General features: G+C 32.6%; 1 protein-coding gene across 1 annotated transcript in view; it reads right to left on the reverse strand.

Moving 5' to 3' along the window:
* Positions 1 to 21,490, reverse strand: part of Adk2 (Adenosine kinase 2) — a 51,136-nt gene extending 29,646 nt beyond the window's left edge. Inside the window, exons 1-3 of the mRNA XM_075382543.1 lie at positions 21,323 to 21,490; positions 17,816 to 18,023; positions 8,904 to 9,039 (exon numbers count right to left, since the gene is read on the reverse strand). Of these exons, the coding sequence (XP_075238658.1) occupies positions 8,904 to 9,039; positions 17,816 to 18,023; positions 21,323 to 21,339 (361 nt within the window). The 5' untranslated portion in view covers positions 21,340 to 21,490. The remainder of the gene's footprint in view (positions 1 to 8,903; positions 9,040 to 17,815; positions 18,024 to 21,322) is intronic.
* Between the last annotated feature and the right edge of the window lie 1,048 nt (positions 21,491 to 22,538).

Consider the following 22,538-nt stretch of genomic DNA (forward strand, 5'->3'; position numbering starts at 1 on the left):
CCAGAAAGGTTGAAGTAGCAGCCATGAAAGATCTGGAAGCGTGATTGTTGTCATCTGATGTGACCTCGGGAGATGTGGTGACAGAGGTGATTGGGATGTTCAACTTTCTGTTGTGAGGTTGAGAAGTTCATTGGTGATTCAAAAAACATTAGGGAGAGGGGTGCGATGTATATAATGATATGAATGAGGAAGCTACGATTTTTACACCTTTTAACAGCCAAGCATGTTGATAGACTACAGGGATACATAGAGAGTTTCAGAGCTGGTTTGGGACATTGACAGATAACTGAAATTATGCCGACAGAGGATGGCAACAGAAGTTCTGAAGGCTCAGAGACCCAAGGTGATATTGATTGACAAGCCAGAACCTCCTCATCCTTTAAGGGTGAGGTGGTGAAGAGCCTGGAAGCCACGAAAAAAGGAATGAGGATAGTTAGTGTTCAGGATAACTTGAAAGGTATATGAATTGTGGCTAATCATAATGAAACCGAGAAAGGAATCAGAAACAATGAAGCATTAAATAAATATCCCATCATGACTGTCACCACAAAGTTGTTGAGGCCATGGACGATTGTATACAACGTTCCACGAGATATCGGGAGAAGGGGTTTGTTGACATAATAAGAGTTCAAAATGCGAATAAGTCTGGAAGAATTTGCAAGTATTTTTAAGATGGTATTTCGGGCTGGCTGCAGAGAATCTAAGGTGGTGCATTATGTAGTTCAATGCGATAAGCAATTGCGAATAAAATTCCTGTAAAATTAAATATTATTTAAATGTCAGTTCATGTTTTCGATGTCAGGGCCTTGGCCATGTAGCCAGTTTTCAAGGAGAAGAACTTTGTTCCTTCTGCGGCAAGGACGGGCATCTGGCAAAGGATTGTCAGGTTAGAAAGGACGGTGGTCCCCCTAACTGCATAAACTGCTCTTGAGCCTGGAAGCCGGTGAATCACGATGCCGTTCTTCCAAGGAATGTCCCGCATACAAACGTGCACAGGAACTTTTTGAGTGGCAGAATAGATATGTAGTAGTTATATGTAGTGTAATAGTTAAATGTTTTCCTGGCTTCCGGGTATTCATTTCGTTGATTTATCCTTTGTGTTTTGTTTGTTAAGTTTTTAGTTTTGTTTTATGAATTATGTTATTTTTGATGCTTTGATTAGTCTGTGATATTTGTTATTCTTATTTTGTTTCACTTAGGTTATAGGGTTATGATTAGCTGATTTTAATGATAGGCGTTAGTGTAAATTTCTCATGTTGTTTATTCTTGCTCTGGTTAGTTTACTTTTGCGTTTATTGTAGTTTCACTGTAAGTTTTTAGTTATCTGTACGAATTTTGTTAGTTTTTATGTGATTTGTTTTGTTTATGTTTATGAATGTCCAACTTCTTGTTTCTCATTTGTGATTTATTAGGTTTCAAGTCTAGGCTTTGTTTATTAGGATTAATAAGTTTGCTTTTCTAATGTACTTTTATTATTACTTGATATATTTTGTGTTTATAGGGTTCTTGTTATATTTTGTGTTCTTGAGGCATTATTTTGGTTTGGTATTTACTGTTGTTTATTCAGTTAGTGTTTTGTATTATGGATAGTTTAGTTTTTATTTATATGTTCAGTTTATTAGTTTGTTGCTTATTATTTTGTGGGGTAGTTGGATGCCCGAGTTGTGTGCTGAACTCGTCCCTAACACCGAGCAGGATAGTGGTTGCACAGCTCAGTCGTGTGGTTTTGTTTGGGACCTGATAAAATTATTTATGATTGTGGGTTCTGAGCTAGGCACGGTACATTGATGTGAATGTCGCTTGTGGCTCCTTGACAATGGCCAGATGAGAGTCCTGAGGCCATGAAGATGACCTCTGGTAAAGCCCCTAAGGGCTAGGTATGGAGGGTGGGTGGTGTGACGGTCAGATCCGTCACATGGTGGGTGTCTTCCTCTCAGGGTAAAAACATGAAAATGTTTATCAGAAAATACACTTTTTTAGGTTTTGAATAAAATAATTTTGTTAATTTATCAATAAATAAATAAAAATTTCTAATTACCTTTGTAGAGAATTTAATTCTAGAAAAATTGATGTAAAATAAGTCTAATAAGATTAAACACAAATTTGAGAAGTTCAACTTTAATAAAAAACACACAAACTGGATCAGAAAAGTGATGTGATTTTAAACAGAACAATTTACATACAAATGCTAAAAATTATTAAAATAAATTTGGAAGAATCCTTCTAAAACATATTAAAATTTTTATGTTCTTATAGGTTGGCAATAACGACTGATGAACAATTAATTTTAGCGTTTGAATATTCATTTGAGCGGTGTTTGTGCTGTTATTGTTTGGTCAGTCATTAACAATGGGTGATACCACAAATCTGTTTTCATCTGGAGAGTTGAAGGACATGCTGCTAATTTATGGAAAAGTAAATTAAAATAGATTGGCTACAGTGTGTAAATACCAGGAAAATTATTATTTTATTCCAAACCTAAAAGAGTGTATCTTCCGACAAAATTCTTTTGTGGTTTACCCCGTTTTTTTTAATACCTAAGTGAGAATAGAGGTCTGGAACCACTTTTATTCAATTTCTTAGAACAAAAACTATAAGGAAGCACCAAATTTACTCTCGATTTATACCCCAAGGATTTTAGTACGGTTTAATTTCATAAATGGAGCAGAAAGCAAGGCTAAATGTTTTATGAACCAAAACTTGTTAACAAACTGTTTTTTGACCTACTTTAACGTGGTCTGTTCAGAAAATCACCGAACATTATTAATTATGCACCAATAAACTTTTAATGACATGTGGTTGGCAGCACTGTGTTCCACATAACCTCCTCTGTAACACATATTCTTGGATTGTTGTTTAGTCTTCATGTTATTTTTATTTGAGTGCAACAAAAGTGTTAGCAGCAATTTTTGTAATGTGTGATTTTTCAGGAGCAACAATACAATGTAAACTCTTGCGTGAAACTGGGGTAATCTTTCACAGAAACATTTCAACTTTTGAAACATGCTTTTGTAGATGGTGCTCTGGGTCGCATGCAATGTTATGAATGGTTTTCATGATTTAAAAGTGGTCGTCAGTCAATTGAAGATAACCCTTGACCAGGAATACCTTCAACTTCAACTAATGACACCTGCGTTTAGAAAATCAACGATCTGGGGTACATGCAAATTTATCAGTTCACTGTTTGACTGTCAGAGAACTTGCAGAAGAGGTTAACATATCAATTGGATCATGCCATGACATTTTGACTGAAAAATTGAATATGCATCTTGTTACAACAAAGTTCGTTCCTCCTTTGATGCCCAAACAATAGAAAGAACAGCGAGTGAACATTTGTTGGCAACTTCTTGAACTAACTGATGACAATGAAACATTCATGCAAAGGATCACAACAAGAAACAAAAGCTGGGTTTATGGCTACAACATTGAGATAAAAGTTCAATCATCACAATGGAATGGCAAAGGATCTCCACACCACAAGAAAGTAGGTCAGCTCAATCCAATGTCAAAGTAATGCTTTCTGTTTTTTCAATTTAATGGAATTGTGCATTTTGAATTCTTGCCTTAAGGTGAAACAGTGAACCGTGTGTACTATCAAGGTGTTTTACAACGGTTGATGAAAAATTCTGCAAAAAGAGACCAGAGTTGGAGCGAGACAACTCATGTATGGTTCCTTCACCACAACAATGCGCCTGCACACTTTGCTTTGTCAATTTTTAGTTCTGTGCTAAAAAGCAGATGACTGTCCTCCCTCAGCCTATCTACTCACCAGATCCAGCTCCTTGTGATTTTTTCTTATTTCTGAAATTCAAGTTAGTGATGAAAGGACATAATTTTGAGACTATTGATGACATTAAAGCAAATTTATCATGGACCATAAATGTCAATTCAAATGAAGCTATCCAGGACTGCTACGCAACGTGGAAACACTGCTGTGAAAAATGTGTGAATAGGTGATGGGAGTATTTTGAAAGGGAAAAGGACCAATAATCTGTAAAATTAATAATAAAGATTAAAAAAAAATAGAGTTCGACTATAGAATCATCTCCCAAGAGATTTTCGTGCAATTTGGAATCAAGTATAGATGTATATAGTATAAAATAAAATACCATAAAGATAAAAACAATATAGTTCTTTATTAATTACCTTAATAACCTTTATTAACCATAATAGCATAATAAGCAATAATTTTAATAGAATAATAAAAGAATAATTATTATTAACATTACACTGTTATATCATCAACAGTAATAAAATACTACATATAGTTTATTTTATTCTTTTCTCAAGAAAAATTATACTGATTGTACAAAAACATATACAGTTGTTTTCCATTGAACAATCCTAAAATTAATCTGATATCTTTTAAAAATATCTACTATGGGCTATACTAGATGGCAACATTGATTCTTTTACAAAACAGTTGTCAATACCTTTCTAATTTTAATAATATTATATCTAAAATTTTAAAAGTATAATGAGTCCTAAGAAAAAATAACTAAAAAAATCAATACACAGCTAAATCATGTTAGAAAAAAAAACAATACAATAGTAAAATAAAGGTTAAGAAAATCTAATTTATCTTAAGAAATACCTACTTCTACATTACGTAACTGCCAAAATAATCACAAACAATCAGTAGTGATTAAGAAATTTCTACAGCCATTAAGATTTATTATTGAAGGATATTTTGCATGAACTCAGCAGTTTACAAAAATACTTATAATCTTTAAATCAGTACAGCACATATAAGCATACAATTACAACATACTGATTTAGTTTAATAATTTATTTCATGGTAAAAAAAGCAATGAAAGTCTGAAGCCTTTATTGGCCATGCCATTACATGTTAAATAAAAATAAAAATCTCAAATGACTACTAATTGGAGAAGTAATAAAGTAAAAAAAAATAGAATTCTTAACTTGTGTTTGAATACACCTAAATGTACATTAATGTTAAATCACATAAACCTATGAATGTGCAGTTACTTCTTAAGCGACTTAAATATTACTAACAGTTTTGGTTTTAGTAAAGACATATGGTTGTAAAAATATTTCCAACTCCCTGTCATCAAGCCTAGAAATCTGGGAAAAATGAATGTTTAAGAAATAAAAAGCAAATTAAAGTTATCGCTAAATTAAAATGCATTATTATTTTCCAAAAAACACTGTTCAACAAAATTTAATTTTTTGTTTGTTAAATGTAAGCGAATGGCTGATTTTAATAATATTTTTTTTGCAGATTTCATACATATTATACATTTTTTTATCAAGCTCAATTTTTTTGTAATTGAAATTTCTTTTGAAACAAAAAAAAATGTATGGCGAGCGTAAAATGACAATACATAACATGAATTTTTTACTCACCTAAAATCTATTTCTTTGGATTTTCTACTGTAATTTTCTGCAGGTAGATCCCTTTTTAGATTCCAACAATAAGCAGCTAACATTTTTGGGGTTCCAATTTCCCTGGTAACATGTTTCCATTGTAGTTATCTCCTGGTGAAAGCATTCTCCATGTTCATCACTGATAAAACGAAATTGTTAGGGAAAAAATTCAAATGTGAATGAAAGAAATGGATTTTGAGTGACATCTTACACCCAAGTTCTTTGTAGTTTTGAAGTTGTTCACTCATAAGTTGATCTGTAGTTACTGGCCTTATGGTTTCCAAGTACGTTGTTAACCACATTTTGAAATGATTTCCATGCAGCAACCTCCAAATCATTCAAACATTCTTCAAACACTGGATCACTCGTTAGTTTTCTTATTTGTGGTCTAACAAATATACCTTCCTTTATTTTAGCATTGCTTATATTATGGAATTTGTTTTTTAGAAACTGAAACCTTGCATCATTACAATCCATTGCTTCAACAAAATTTCTGAATAAACCTAGCTTAATGTGTAAAGGTGGAAGATAAAGTTTTTCTGATTTTACTAAGGCTGACTAACAACATTACTCCCTCTTACAGTCAGTACCTCTCTCTTTCGTCACTGCTTTTTTACGTAATAGATTTTCTTATTCCTGCTGTCCCACTCGCACTCCCGTAAAAGCCCAACAGGGAAAGGAATGGGAATGGGGGTGTGACCGGGACATCACTAGGCGGGTGTCTTCCCCTACGGGGTTGGGATGTCCCACTCGCACATTGGATTGTTGAGTTTGATTCTCTCATGCAATTGTGGATGCCCAGTGGCTGTCGGATCATGGCTTATGCCGACGATGGGCTGCTGCTGGTCGAGGGCAATTCACGTGCCGAGATTGAGCTCAGAGCGACACAGGCATGTAAGGTATTAAGGTTGTGGAGTCTTCAGCATAAGATGATTTTCAGTGTGCCATTATGTTGTTCTTGTAGGATCGTCTAGCTGCAACCCATTACCTGCGGGTTGTGATGGATGGCCTTCCGATTAGGTATGTCACTGTTCAGAAGTATCTGGGTGTTATCCTTGATGAGAAACTTTAATTCAAGTACCACCTTCAGTTAGTAGCGAAGAAGGCCATCGATGCCTTTGTTGGGGTCTGTAGAGTCATTCATCCTGATTGGGGGTTGAATTATCATACCATGCGTATTCTTTACAAATGTGTCTGTGAGGCCATAATGTTGTACGCTGTGCTCGTCATTTACAATTTCAATGCTATAGGGACATTCTTTTGCGAGCCCAGCATCTTCTACTGTTAGCTGTTGGTGGCTACAGAACTGTCTCATGAGAGGCAGTCACTGTGATAGCTGGCATATAACCCATAGATTTAGCCAATGGTATATTTCCAAGAAGGGAGGCCTTCTAACGTCAGGGCGTGTGCATGAAATTGAAGACCAAGGTTTTGACTCTCGGCAAGCTAGGTGGAACGATTCTTCTAATGGTCGATACACGCATGGTATTTTTCCAAATGTTATGAAGTTGCGAGCGATCAGTTGGGTTTCCCCCAATCGATACATAACTCAATTTCTTTCACGACTTGGTGTTTTTGGGGCTAGTCTGGCTAGGTTTAAGTTGGTTGACTCTGGCTTGTGTCCGGATTATAAGGTTGATGGCACTGAAGACCATGTCCTGTATGTCTGTTTCCAGTATGAAGCTGAGCATACCAGAGTTGTCAGGGAACTTGAGAGGGTAAACTCCTTCTTTGATCTTCTAGTCAACTGGAGGACTCGCAGAGACTGTATAATTGTGGCTGGCTGCCTTCGATTCCTCGCCCTACATAGGACAACTGAAGGGATTTAATAGAGCAGGACCCTGGGCGGCTAGGGTCTGCTTGGACAGTTTGATTGGCTGAAGGTAGGCACTTTGGCAGCAAGCCACGGTTAGTTAGATAAGAGGTGATTATGATTGTAAAAGCTGTCGGCGGAATGGTGACTGCACTACCGAGGTCATGGGATACCATGCAGCCGTGAGGTGTAATGGCATCTTGATGATGGTTTATGAGGTGAATGTCATGCAGAACTCTGCGATGGAGCCAAGTGGGAGTAGGAGGTCTGTCCGCCTCTCCCTAGTGGACCAGTCTATTATTGAACCTGGGGTTTGAACTAAGATTAGTTCAATAAGGGATTTAGGACTAAATTTCGTTGTTGCGATCAACATCTTTGGTGGTATGTTGTGTCTAATTTGCCTCGAATTACGAGACATTCACGAAATTGGCTCAATAAAGTAGAACTAGGCCTGGGATTCGTGCTTCCGCGAACTCGGTTAGCAAATGCAAATGTCTACTGAGGCATTTGCATCGGTGGCATCCCAATGAGGCCAGGATTATTACTATGAGATGCAAAAAGTCAGAGGGCGATAAACGACTCCCATTAAAGCCCAACAGGGCTAGGAATGGAGGGGGTGGTCTGGGGAATGGAAGTCACTAGGTGGTTGTCTTTCCCTATGGGGTTGAGATGTTTCACTCGCATGTACCATTAAAGCCCAACAGGGCACGATCAGGGGGGGGGGGCGACCAGAACATATCACTAGGTGGGTGTCTTCCCCTATGGGGTTGGGATGTCACACTCGCACAAAACACAACAGAACTTAGTGTATCCAAGTTGCAGCCTCCAAGTAAAGGTGCAAAAACTTCTACATCTCCACAAATATTTCTGATACTGAATAATGCTCAATACAATTTTCATAAGATTCTTTTACATGAACAGTGTATATTAACAGTATTGATGGGTATTTATTTCCAGTGTGAAGTAGAACAGCTTTCAAACTAAGCTTTGATGAACCAATAAAAAGTCACCATTTGTCAGGATGGTGCATATGTCCCAAAGCTTCCTGTAAAGAGTCCACATCATTACAGTATTCTAAGTTTTCGTACTGAGGGAAGAAATGTTCAAATTCTGACTGTCTGTCATGGAAAGCACTTATTTTAGTGTTTGGTTGTAAAAAACCCATTCTTTCAGTCTTGATGCCAGTATTTCTGCCTGATTCTTTGATAAAATCACGAATCGGATCATTTAATTCTGACTGATTAATTAAATGGGGTTCAGTATATCTATTTTCTAAAACTTTGGATCTCTTACTTCATCACCTGATACGTCAGAATAAGATTCAACATTTTCATCTTTATCTAAGTTCCATGAATCTGGTGGTACTGGAATTGGAAGCTATTGATTATGTGGCACTGGCCACATGACGGTGAATAATATTTGTGAACATATTTACGTTAACAAAATGTAATGCTTATGGAGTTCATGCATACTACCTGAAAATAAGAATGGTAGTTACAAAAAAACTAAGTCTGATAGAAGAATTCCGATTTCATATTTGAAATCAGCATGAAAATTGCTATAAGAATCAGTTATTCACTCTCATTTAACAAAATCATTGTTGATCAGTGTAATATAAGAAATATAATACTTCCAAATCAACCTACAATATTGACTTAGGAATTAACATTTGAATTAATGGTGGAGATGGTTAAATTCTAACCTGAAGGCTCCTTTTCATTGTACTGATAACGAACATTGACTCCATCTGCCCTTGCTTTTTCCTCCAATATCTGAGAGTATTTATCTAGACCGACTGATCCCATGAAGGTACAGACATTTGGCTTCTTCAGGATCCACTATAATAATGCATTACAAATATTAACATAACTGATCTAGTCAATTTGTAGCCCTAGAATAAAAATCTACTCAACAGCAACAAAAAATAAAATTTAAGAGAAAGAAGTTTAAATCTAAATACAAATCTCGGAAAACTAGATGTTTATACGATACTAAACAATTTGCTGTGACACTGTTGTACCCAGATTTGAATTGAAGTGGGTATAATGTGGTAATTTTCTATGTAGAGCAAATTGGATGTGATGGCAATTGAGCTTCAGTGTTCACTTTTAGCTCTTTATCTGTTAACTGATACACTCCTTTCTTCTGTTTCTTTGTAGTACCTGAGCACTTCATGGAAAATATTTGGCATGTAAACTACTCTTTTTTATTTTTTCAACATTTTTTAAATTTTAAATGGATTATCTCTTATTAAATCATTTTCAAGTAATAACAATAAATAATAACACTTTTACAAAAAAAAAATATTTATTTGATTTTACTACAAAGATTGAGAAATCTGGATTTAATCTACAATCTGGTAAGCTTTTCTTTATAATTATTAATATCACTATGCCTGTTGTATGTATGTATGTTGTATGTAATATCAATATGCCTGTTTCATTCATAATTTTTGCAATCCTCTTTAATAAATGAGGTATCATTTATTATAAAACAAGAATTTCAGCCATATCTCAGCTTTCAGTCACTGATTTGAACAAAATTTTACAGATATTTATGGCGCTATTATTGACTAAAAAATTATATTGGTCACCATTTTGAAATTTTCAATACAAAAATATAACTATTATTTGTTAATGATCTTCCTTAATTTATACCTTTAGTCTAGCGATGTAGAGAGCCTTCTTAGACTGATTTATTCAGGGACCAGCTCAGGATATCAAAATAGGTCACGTGAACAAATGCCCTACCTTGTTTTATTTTTCACCTGTGTGGTATTTTGTGTTTTTTCAATAAAAACTTAAATCTTAATAACGGGTTAAAATCTTTAATGAGATTTGTGAACAAGTAACTAAAAACATCTATAAAATAAATAAGTTTAAAAATTCTACCTTTGAAAATTCAAAAATGGCAGTCATTAAAAATTTTTTAATAATTTTTATACACATTAGATTTAATGGATAAAATGTTAAAGCCCTTTACTGTAACAAAGTGACAACTCACTTGTTGAAATAGGTTGATAAAAATCTGATATATGGCTGAAATTATTAAAAGTTTATATGCAAAAATTAAGCTGATAATTTTGTGCCTGTTTCATTCATAATTTTTGCAATCCTCTTTAATAAATGAGGTATCGCTTATTATAAAACAAGAATTTCAGCCATATCTCAGCTTTCAGTCACTGATTTGAACAAAATTTTACAGATATTTATGGCGCTATTATTGACTAAAAAATTATATTGGTCACCATTTTGAAATTTTCAATACAAAAATATAACTATTATTTGTTAATGATCTTCCTTAATCCTATATCTGTCACTGTAGATTACTTACTCACTGATATTTATTATATTTAAACATATGATTTAATAAACTTATTATAATTTAAATTTTACCGATAAAGAAACAGATAAAATTTTTTTACGTAATTCATAAGAATGTTATCAGTTCAACACTCTCTATCCTCTACTTACTTAGCAAGTAAAAGATTATATTCTAAGTTTAACTGTTGACTGTCTTAACAGATAGACGACCTATTTGTGGAAACTAACTGATAAACAATAAGTTCATTCATGTCATCAGAAGTAAAATTTCAAAGTTTATATTACTTGTTTTCAGAGTTTAAACAAAATATAAAATATTGCAAGAATAAAGAAGGTTAATTTGCTATTATAATGAACTTCACACACACACATTCTATTTCTGTTTCAGAAAAATAAAAATGCAATATAAAATAAATAGTATCATAATTTACATTAATAGTCAGATATTTAATTTCCAGTCGCGCAAGAAGTCTTTTATAGACGTCAATATTTAGTAGAAATGGTTGTTATTTCCAATTTGGCAATGTCGCATGAATTCAGTAAACTTGCACGTCATGTCGCAAAATTCCGCATGTCTTTTACTGCACCATTTAGCAGATCTCCACATTTTTTCAATTTTTTTTTGTTTGAGTGTAAGTACTTATATCAGGATCTATGAAACTGTAAATATGATTCATTTTGATATGAGTAAAAATCTGGTTTTCTCTATCCCACTTGTTATGTATGCACCCAACATGATGTTATAGCTATTCTTTCCCTCAATTCTCCTTAAAACAGCCATTGTGAATGAATACAAATATGTGTATTATTCACTGCTCACATTGTTAAATAGCTGACATCATTACAATGAAAAAATTATCCATTATTTCTTTATCCATTAAGATAAAGAAAAATTTTTTTATGATCAAAAACCAATGAATTTTACTTCAAATAGTGAGATTAATAAATACTTAAGGATCCAATAATTAGAGTACATTTAAAAAAAACAAAAAATTCAGAGTGATGCTGTTTTAATGGAAAAATAACAAAACGTAAAAGATCAAAGTAAACAGTTTATTTAATGATTTTCTTGTTTCAGATCAAAAAGTTCAGCTTTGTTGCAGCAAGGCTACCATCATGTCTGTGTCTACTAAAATATGAATACGGTAGAAAGCTAAGAAAGAAAAGTCTAAAGGAGATGGTTCTTATATTTTAACATTCTAAGACAAAAATTAAATTTAAAAGTTGATGCTAATAAATCTGCAATTAGAAGAGCGGTACATAATATTTATCAGATTGAAAATACTCTCCGGTAAAAGAAAATACAGTGGTAAAAACTGAGAAGAACTTTGTAAGAAGGAAATATAAAACATTAAAACAGAGCAAGGACAATCTTAAATGACTTCAGATTTCTGTAAATGACATAAAATAATAGAAAAATGTATTCATTTCTACAGATGATTACACAATAAAAGAAAGCTAACTTTTTCAATCAATTTAGATAATTTTAGATTTCCTAAATTTTACATTAGGTAAATGAGATCAACCATCAGTAAGCAGCGACTATATTAAGATAAAAGACTGAATTGTATTTTTTTATAATAAGTTAGGTTCTACTTATTTTAATCTAATAAATGGTTCTCTACTGTATGTAAATATATGAAATAAAAGTGAAAAACCAAGTTGCTGAATTGGTTTTCATTTTTAATTTGAAAAAGGAGATACAAGTGAGCAGCTAAGAAACTTCGATATGCATTATAACTTTTACAATATTAAGTTTATAAAATTTAAATAAAAAACTGGTAATACAAGCTTTTTAAATAAAAAAAATAGGTAAACTAGTTAGTTAATTGTACATTGAGGTCTTACATATTTAATTAATATGCGAATACCAGATGATTATCTATTTTCAAAGTAAAAATGTAAAAATATGTAAATATAAGTGTACATGTAATACTACACTTCAATTGTATATCTATTTAAAGAAATAAACGTTACTTAGAACTTCATATATTATTTTAATTTTTCTTCAAACCACTACCATACCAGCAAAAGAACAAATTTTCTTGTACTTCACTAATTTTTATTATTTGTACAAAGTATTGTTAATTCAGAATACATAGTAAGATTGTAACTAAACAGTACCAAGTAAAACTGTGAAAAAATGTTGGATCATAGTATATGAAAAAAAATTATTGTTAATTTATGATAATTATCGGCAAACAGAAGCGTTTATCACATGAAAATAATCAAATAACGGTGCACTAGAGGTAAACTAAAGCAATTATTTAATTTTATAGAAACATAATAAGAAAAAAACCCAGTAAAACACAAACAAATTCTGTAAACAAAGACACATTATTGGAAAATTAACAACTGCACAAGATAGTACAAGGACCCTTAAAACATTTCTCCAAAAAAATATTAACTAAAGAAAAAGTTTTAAAACCAAAAGCATATGAATTTTTAAATTAGTTTAATAAATAAATTTAACATTTACTAGTTTTGTTGAAATGCCTTGTAGGGAATGGAACTTTTGACAGCATTACAAAATATGAATTTTTCTTTTAAAATAATTTTATTAATCATGGCCCATTGCTACAGATATATAATTTATATATATACTAGTTTCCACTTACCAACAATCTTTTAATAGTATGTTCGAGCGCTTTCAGACTAGTAATCCATCCTCAGGAACATTGATGTGCTACAATTATAATTATTTACTTCACATATCATTAATTATACTAATTTGAATACAATCATAAATAATTAATATAATTTAATAAATAATATTTATTTAATATTATAATAAATAATTTAATAATAATAATATAATTATACTAACTTGAATATAATTATAACACATCAATGTTCCTGAGGATGGACTACTAATCCGAAAGCGCTCGAACATACTATTAAAGATTGTTGGTAAGTGGAAATTATTATATAAATAAATTTTTCTTTTAGCACTAAAAATTATATGATAAAAAGTAAAAGGACAAAAATGCTCCTTCAGTTAAGTTTTATTTAAAACTGACTTTAATCAATTTTTAGACAACTTAAAAAAGTGTTTAAAAAATAGTTAAAAATAAATAGATAAATCTAAATAATTAGTAAGCATTATAGGGTAAATTTTCAGTTGCAAATAACTTTTTTAAACTATTTTGTAATGAGGATGTAGGAATAAAGAAAACGGTAAACCAATCATATAAATAATCCATACTATACTACAGATAAGTGATTCTCAACCTTTTTAAGCTCCACGACCCCCAAAAAGTAAAGAAAATATATAATGAATATTTTGCCACCCCCAATCCAATGAAACCTAGTTAAAACTATTTAGCTGTGTTGATAGTGATGAGTATGAACATGCATATATGAAATGTACAAACATGAGTAATCTTCAGGTTCCAATTTGATGTGTACATGCTCAATGAAATTTGGTCTGCTTACATAATATTCACTGTGAGAGCAACATCCATATGATACATTTTAACACGTCATATTCTCAGCAGTATAAAAGAGGTAGAAGGGATTGCACAAAGTTAGTTTAGTTTCAAATGCAAAGCATGTCTCTATTTAATTTTTTAAAGCATAGTTTCATTGAAAATTATAATAATGATGGAGGTTTTGGTTTTTTACTGTAAGGTCAAACAGGGTAAGTGATTTTTTCAATTAGATTCTTACGCAAAATGGATAAATTTGTGAAAAAATAAAGTGAGCCATTTACATTCAGTGAATTGATTGGTAAAGACAAAATTGTACGACAGTTATTTAAATTATGGTTTTACTTCAGTGGATGGGAAGCCACAGTGTGTTGTTTGCTTTCAAGTTCTCTCTGATAAAAGAATGAAGCCATCAAGATTAATTTCACTTGGAAACTAAACATTTGGTTCATAAGAGAAAACCCTTGGAATTCGAAAGAAAATTACATACTTTGAGAAATTAACAAGTTTCTATTTGTAAATCAAGTCATACTGATAAAGAGTGCACTTGAATCATCTTACCTTGTAGCATTACAAGTAGCTTGACATCAAAAAACCATAGAATTACAGAAAACCTTATATTGCCAGTTGCAACTGATATGTTCAGTGTTTTAATAGGTATGAAAGAAACAAAAAAATTCCTTTTTCTAAGGACACAGTATCAAGGCCAATTGATGAAATGGCTGCCAATGTTCACCAGATAATTCACAAGCGAGTTCAAGGGAATTTTTTAATATTCAATTTGATGAATCTACAGATGTGGCAAACATTTTTCAGTTCTTATGTTTTTCGAGATATGAATGTGATAAGTACAGATAAATCAAAGAAAATATGTTCTTTTACAAATCAATAACTGGCCATGCGACAGGAGAATGTCTTTTTGATGTTTTTTATGAAGCTACTGAACACTATATAATATAAATTGGACAAAATATATTGGAGTATGTAGTGAAGGTGCAAAGGCAATAACAGGAAAGAACAATGGGTTTCTGAAAAAATTAAAAGATCATCTTATAAAACAGTGAAATGGACAATAATGCTTCCTTTAGACATGCTCTTGCTACAAAAAATATGCCATATTTTAATTAATATGATTAATCTGGCTGGAGGGGTTGTTATCCAATATATTGGTGGTCCAAAGACATAGCCTGTAAATGTAGGAAGATCCTTTCAGCCATGAGGGTTGCGCAATGAACATGCATCCATGCACTTAAACAACTGCACACGGACCTCTCTACAACTCTGGGTGTGCAACTCTACACGACTTCTAGGAATGAGCTTACTCAGGCTTTGATAAGGGCTTCCTGGAAGCGATTCATTGCTGAAATAGATACAGACCTGTAGGGAAGCCCACTCCAGACCATTGTTAAAAGGGTATTGAGAGCCAGAGCCCTTCTGACCCTGGACTCCAGTGAGGTCCAGAGTATAATAAGATGGACTGTTGCAGGAATGGAACTTTGGAGGAGATGGAAGAAGATGAGAATCCCCATCTACTTCTCATGGAAAAGGAGTTAGTGGCTGCAGTTAAATGGATCCCACTAGATAAGACACCAGGACCGGATCTACTGCCAAACTAAGTAGTTATAAGTGGTAGCCGAGGCCGATCCCGGTGCCTTTTTGAGGGTGTACAACAATTGTTTAGTAGAAGGAGTGTACCCCCAGAGATGGAGGCAGCAGAGCCTGGTACTGGTCCCTAAGCTAGGGAGGGATCCGGTGCTGCCGTACTCTTACAGACCTCCGGCAATAAATTGACACAATATCTAAGGTATTCAAATGCACACTGCAACAGAGGTTGTCCACAGCTATAGAGGATGCAGGAGGGCTTTCAAACAAACAATTTAGATTTTGTTGAGGGAGGTTTGCCTTAGATGCGATGGTGGAGTTGTGGGGATGGCGAGAAGTTATGCGTGCTTGTGACATTGGATGTCTGCAACACTTTTAATTATGTGACCCACGGCACCATTGGGACTCTGCACTGGTAAACAGGAGATTTCTCCCATATCTTTGAAGGATAATCTTTTCTTATCTCAATGGCCACAAATTCATCTGTGTGGCGACGTACAGATAAGGGAGTACCATAAGGGGTGGTCCTGGTACCGAACCTTACCTGCAACAGTGTAATCTGGATTCCATTACCACCAGGAGTCATGGTTGTAAGATTGGCCAGTTCCATGGAAAATTTGAGAAGGGAATGGCAGAGGCAGTGGGATGACAGGGGTGGATAGATGTACCACATGATTAGGGTCCTAGAGGGTTGGTGCAGGCGTACCTATAGCTTGCTGGATTACTGTCTTGCATAGTTTCTGGTGGGTTATGGGAGGGTTTAGAGAATGACTTTATAGGTTTGGACTTGACTACTCCCTATGTTGCCCGGTCTGTGAGAGTGTGGATGAGACAGCATACCACATTTTTTTCAGCTGTCCCAGATTTGAGGATCATAGTAGTGAAGCATTGCATGCAATAAGCAGAAGGGATATGTTTTCACCTGAAGAAGTGCAACGGATCATGCTTGAGTATGCAAGTAACTGGACAGCCGTACCAATGTTGGCCAGGAAGGTAATGTAGGAGCTGTATGCCTGGGAGGAGTCCTGGCAGGAGCAGGTGATGAAGGGGTCGCCAGAGGGTGTTTGGGAGGACAGGCTCTCAGCTGAATGTCTAGAGGGTCCCTGGTACATGTGGGGGTCACATGGGTGTGATGAGGTCATGGGCACTCCTCTTATGCGTCTGATGGTGGCCTTTGGCAAGTGGTATGTGATAAGTATGTTGTATGTCAGTAACTGTTTATGAGTGTGTGTTGTTGAGGAATGTGTGTGTGTGTGTGTGTGGGGTGTGCAACTGGTATGTTGCTGTTGTATGCTGAAGTAAGTTTTGACAAATGTGGTTGTTGTTAAGGGGATGGATGTGATGCGACGTGTGCAGTTTCTGGTTGCTGTTGTGTTGCATGTGTGGTGGGCTTTTACCTTATGTAATCTTGTTCATGTGTGTGAAATTTTCTGTGTGGCGTTTGATTGTGTGTGTATGTGGGCATATTACCCCTTCCTGATGAAATGGACCAGTACCAAGAACGGGGTAGCCAGGGGTGGAGGTTCAGTCAGTAGTACGCAGGAATAAGTATGCACGTAGTATCATCTTGTAGAACCTGTTAGCGAGCCCAACACTGCTTCAGCGCCCATAAATGGTGTTCCTCCACTTCTTGGGGTAGAGGCAAAAAAAAAAAATATTGTAATATCAAAATAACATTACAAATTTTCTTTAAAAAAAGAAAATTTCAATAACTGTCTATTTTTTAAAAATTACTATAAACCTATAAAAAAGGTTGGAAATTGTTTTCTTTTTTTTATTCAAAGAATAAAAATGTTATGGTCGATTTCTAATTTGTAACATTTATTCATGCTTATATATAAAAAAGAAATAATATGATAATTTATTTAAGCTAAAACTAATAACATAAACACTGCAATTTATATGTGTGTGTATATACAGTTATGCAAGTTTAAAATTATTAATGAAAGTGTGTTAAAGAGATATATTGCATAGTTAGGAACATGAATGATATTTATACATACAGTTTAATTCAGCTGCTATGCAAATGTTCTCACAGACTGGCTCTTGGAGATCATGAAATCAATGATAAATGCATTTGAGCACTTTTTCTCAAATTTGCAATTGAGAAAATTTTTTATATCTATTTCAAAATAAATATTTTTTAGTGACTATCACAAAAATGTATGAGATTCCTTCGCAAAATTAATAAAAGTTTTTCTTTAAAAAGCTTTTTAAATTTTTAGACTTAAAAAATTTAAAGTTTATGCAATATAACTTACCTGTGCAACTCGCAAAGTGTTCTGTGTAGCTCCACCTGCAGTATAGTCGACTTTATAATTCTTGACCAATTCAGTATAAAGTGAGGTATGTTTTTCTGTTGCAAGGATAGCATCATTTGGTTTCATATTATAAGTTTCAAGAAATGTTTCATCAACATTTGAACTTATATCAAGCAAGGGATTGCCCAAACCTAGAACCATTGCTTCCCTAAAAAAAAAAAAGTGGTAAATAATATCACATTCACATTATTAATGAATGTACACTGGTATCCACTATCTAATCAGTCAAACCTCAGAATCTTCGACATAAAAAAACAGTTGTTAAACTACTAATTTGCAATAATGAATATACCATTCAACTAATCCAGTAGAGGTAATTAAATATTATGACACATTTTCTATCATTACACATTCTGATACACAAATATAAGTAGAAAAAGTATGTTTAATTAAATGCATCTCTACAATTAATATTGAAAAACATCAATAAATCACCCTACAATGTTTTGCTAGTATAAAAGGATTGTGCCTGACATTTCTGAATAATGATCTTTGGAGACTGTTTTTTGGATTATTCTGTACTTAATATTTGAACTGTAATCTGCAAATCAGGATGATTGTGTTAAGTGCTAATTAAAAAAAATGGTAGTCGAATATACAAGATAAGCTACCAATTGGCTGTACGAAAATTCATATGGATGCACAAAGATTGTTACATAATAAAATTAACCAAATAAATAGATTCATTATGACTACGGAAAACAGCTACTTGATAATCATAATCATTAAACATTAGTCATAAAATATGACTAATGTTGCATATTTTATTTTCTAAATGGATAAAGTATTCTCTTTATTTTATAGTGCTATCCTCCTATAAGATACTGGTTATCTTATGAAAAAAAACAATTATTTATTTTGGACAAATACATTTAGATTCAGCCATGATACCAGTAATTCTGATGCAAAATATTTTTCTTTTTAAATGAAAAAAAAAAAAAAAATGGCATATGTAAATATTAATTTTTGCAAAACATAAAACCTTATCAAGCTGAGAACAAAGTGTATTTATTAAAAGATTTCATGTCAGAATACTGAAGATGTTACCAGTAACTTCAAACTGTTATTCTTCTACATGAATTCGGGGATGAAGGTCATTAAAAATCTAACAGATCGGGGATGAAGGTCATTCAGATTTTTAATGACCATACTTCTTATATTTATCTGGAAACCCCTGAATAAATGAAAAGTTCAGTAATATTTGATTCAAATTAAAAAAAAAAAAAAAGATAAATAAATCAATTAATTAGTGTATTATACAAAATATATTAATACATTTAATACAAGCATTATAATAAACAGTTTTAAAGAAATAGATAACAGTATTAAAAAAAAAAATCTGATAGTAAATAGAACATGTTTGGTCAAAGTACAGTAGCTGACTTTCAGTTTTATTACTTTCTCAATGTAATATTTATTAAAAAGTAAAAAAAAAAAAAAATAATGTTTGGCCCTAATGAAATGTAAAATAAATTTTATATATGAGTTAATACCTCAATTTTCCATTAAATGCTACTAGGCTTAAAAAAATAATGATAACCTATATCAACAGCTTATCTAATCACAAGTCATAATTTACAGCAAAAAAGAAATAAAACCAATGTAAATATTTGATAAATTAAGTAACTAAGCTGTACATAAACATTCTATTGCAATTATTAATTATTTTCTAACACAAAATAGCTACAGATGTAGTTGAAGCTATTGTTTTCAGTTTGCATAATATATAAATATTAAGATTGGTTTTTATTTTCAATTGGAAAAGCAAATAAAAAAAAAAAGTGTGATACAACAAAAAGATAAAAATGTTAAGAATATCCTATTAATGTTAAAATATATACATATATATATTTATTTTTTAAAGAAATTAAAATCATGTTAAGGATTGTGCTACCAGAATTTTTCATTGCAAAATGTCTCACCTTTATCAACTATTTATGCAATTAAGTTCAAATAAGTAATGAGAAAGGCAGAAAGGTAACCAAGTTGAAAGAGGTGGTGTTAAAAGATAGTAAAGAAATCTAATTAAGTGTATTAATTTGGTTTTAGAAAGAAATGTAATGGCATATTTAATCATGATTAATGATGATTGTATTCAGACATACTTCCAAGTGAGGAAATTCATGCAGTCATGTGAATTCACTAATATATCATTCAAACAGTCAATCAGCATATTAAATTCTACTAAATAAATATCAGATATTTAATAATTGTTATAATAAAAGAATTAACGTTGAAATAAGAACATTGAAATTAAGAAAACAGCTCTATAGTCTTAACTTTGTCATGCATTAAAATAAAAAAACCCTATTCTCTAACAAAATTATTGTACCTTTATACACTCGTTAAATTATTATTACGACAATGTAAAACAGTGATGGGACTAGATATGATATAACTAAAAAATTATGTTGCGTGTTCTCTATTAATGTAAAAGAGAACATTAGTGAAACAAATGTTAAATTGATTCTAAGCAATTTACATTTATACATCAACTCTGGAATGAAAGTTTTTTTTTAAATTCTATTTTATGTAAACTAAGAAAAAAACCGTTAAAAGATATATTTATTTTTCATTTTTAGAAAATGAAAAAATAATAGCAAATGAAATTACATTTTGAAGCTGTACACCTTTCAAGGACATAAAAATGATCAAAATCTAACTATCGACAACTTAAAAACTAATATCTTATTTGAGACTGTAAATAAATAATTTTAACATGTCACAATTTATTGTGATAATGTTGATTTTGCACTATTAATTTGTTGACGATTACGGTAAACCAATAAACTAATTCAAAACACTTATTTTAAAGGTACCTAAATGCAAGATGTATAAAAATTAAAATGTTATGACTATATAAGTTTTTTAAAATAAAAATTGTTAAAATTTAAATACTGCATGCTCCAAAGAAGATCAAACCACAAACCAGGGCACACTGTCACAAGAAAATACATATGCGAAAGGCACAAAAATTACTACCTTATAAAGATAAAAAATAAACACATTCAGTTAAAAATCCAGTTTGATTTTAGGTTACGTGTTTGTAAACTTCTCAAGATCTTTCAATTGTTAGACCATTGTCTAAGGACCGAAGATCTTGAGAAGTTCAAACTTAATTACTGGTAAGGTGAACTTGTACTATTTAATAATGTATTATTATATCAGCGGTAACCATTTAAAAAAGTACTGAAATCAAACACCGGCAGGCGAGGGTAAATTAACTTTAAAAAAAAAGTCAACAGAATGGTAAAGTTCTTATAAATTTAGGAAGAAAGAAAATGGGTTAGAAATACAATTTTTTCTGTGTGAATAACAGATTATCGGCTGCAAATAACAGAAAACGGTACCGAACAAAAGATAACCTTAAAGTATTATTAAAGCTTAGTAACATAACCTGTAACATTGGTAACAATTTGATTATTATAACATATCATAAAATTATACCTCAACATTTCTTCCATTATCAAAATATATAAATCGTTGTTTACAAAACTAAATACAATCACAGCTGGTTAAAAAAAGAAATAATTTGGCAGAACCACGGGAAGAAACAACCTAGCCACAATACCAAACGAAAGACGTGTTGCTAAGATCTGGGACAATGATATTTGGAAACTAGCGCATCAAGCGGACGCTGTGTTAAGCGTGAGATGTGTTTTGCTCCACTAGTGGGGGAGCTGGTGTGAGCTGTAATACGATTTATTATATTGTTATGAACGTTTATTTTGCAATTTTTTTTTCACACTTATATTTTGTTTAGTAGTTTAATTGAACTTCATGTAAATATTTAGTAATGTATTCATAATTAATGTTACTACACTTTAACCCAATTTATTTCTTACAGATTTTATTATTACTCTAGTAATGTTAAGCCAGTATCTAATTTGAAGTGTACGGGAATAAAGGATGTTTGCTAGTTCTTAAAACTTTTATTTCGAGGAGAACTTTTTAAAATTAAAAACATAAGTAACTTATTGGATAAATCTAAATTCTATTTACAGAAAACATATCTGAATTGCCCAAAAACGTTTCTTTAGTAAAATTTTAACCAGAACAGGTTGCTTATTAAGTTTATATTTTTCCTGACGTCATTCGTCAGGTCAAGTTCATCCGTATGTTTTATTTATTTATTTTTTTACAAAAATTATAAATCTTCGTCTAACAGACAACTCCCTGGAAGCAGCGGTCATGACGGCTCCAGGTACTTTCTAATCAGTAGATTGGCCACCGCTTAAGAGTCCCTCTATTGGCCCAGGCCGCCTAGGACCCTATCACAACCAGTCTTGATGGCCCAGCCGAATTGCTCAGCCATCAATTCCACTTCCTCCCTGTGATCCATGCGCCATTCCAACCTCTGCAAGGCAGCTGCGCACTCGCGCCGCATCCTGTACTGATCCAGACCCCTTAGATTATAGCGACCCGAATCTGGAGCTCTTAACCGCCTCCGTATACACCATTGAGATCACAATTAATCTCATAGGTTATAACCCTATGATCGCTCACACTGATCTCGGGCCAGACAGTCCAACTACTTGTATTTCGCAGCAAGTCGCCCGTCACCAACGTGACGTCGATGTAATTTTCTTCCAGTTCGGAAGAGAAAGTTGGCGGTTGTTCTGCATAACTTTCGTTATATCAATTTTCAATCAAAAAAATAAAA

This window comes from Lycorma delicatula, chromosome 1 (genome assembly GCF_047948215.1).
Source record: "Lycorma delicatula isolate Av1 chromosome 1, ASM4794821v1, whole genome shotgun sequence".
Classification (NCBI taxonomy): Eukaryota; Metazoa; Arthropoda; class Insecta; order Hemiptera; family Fulgoridae; genus Lycorma; species Lycorma delicatula.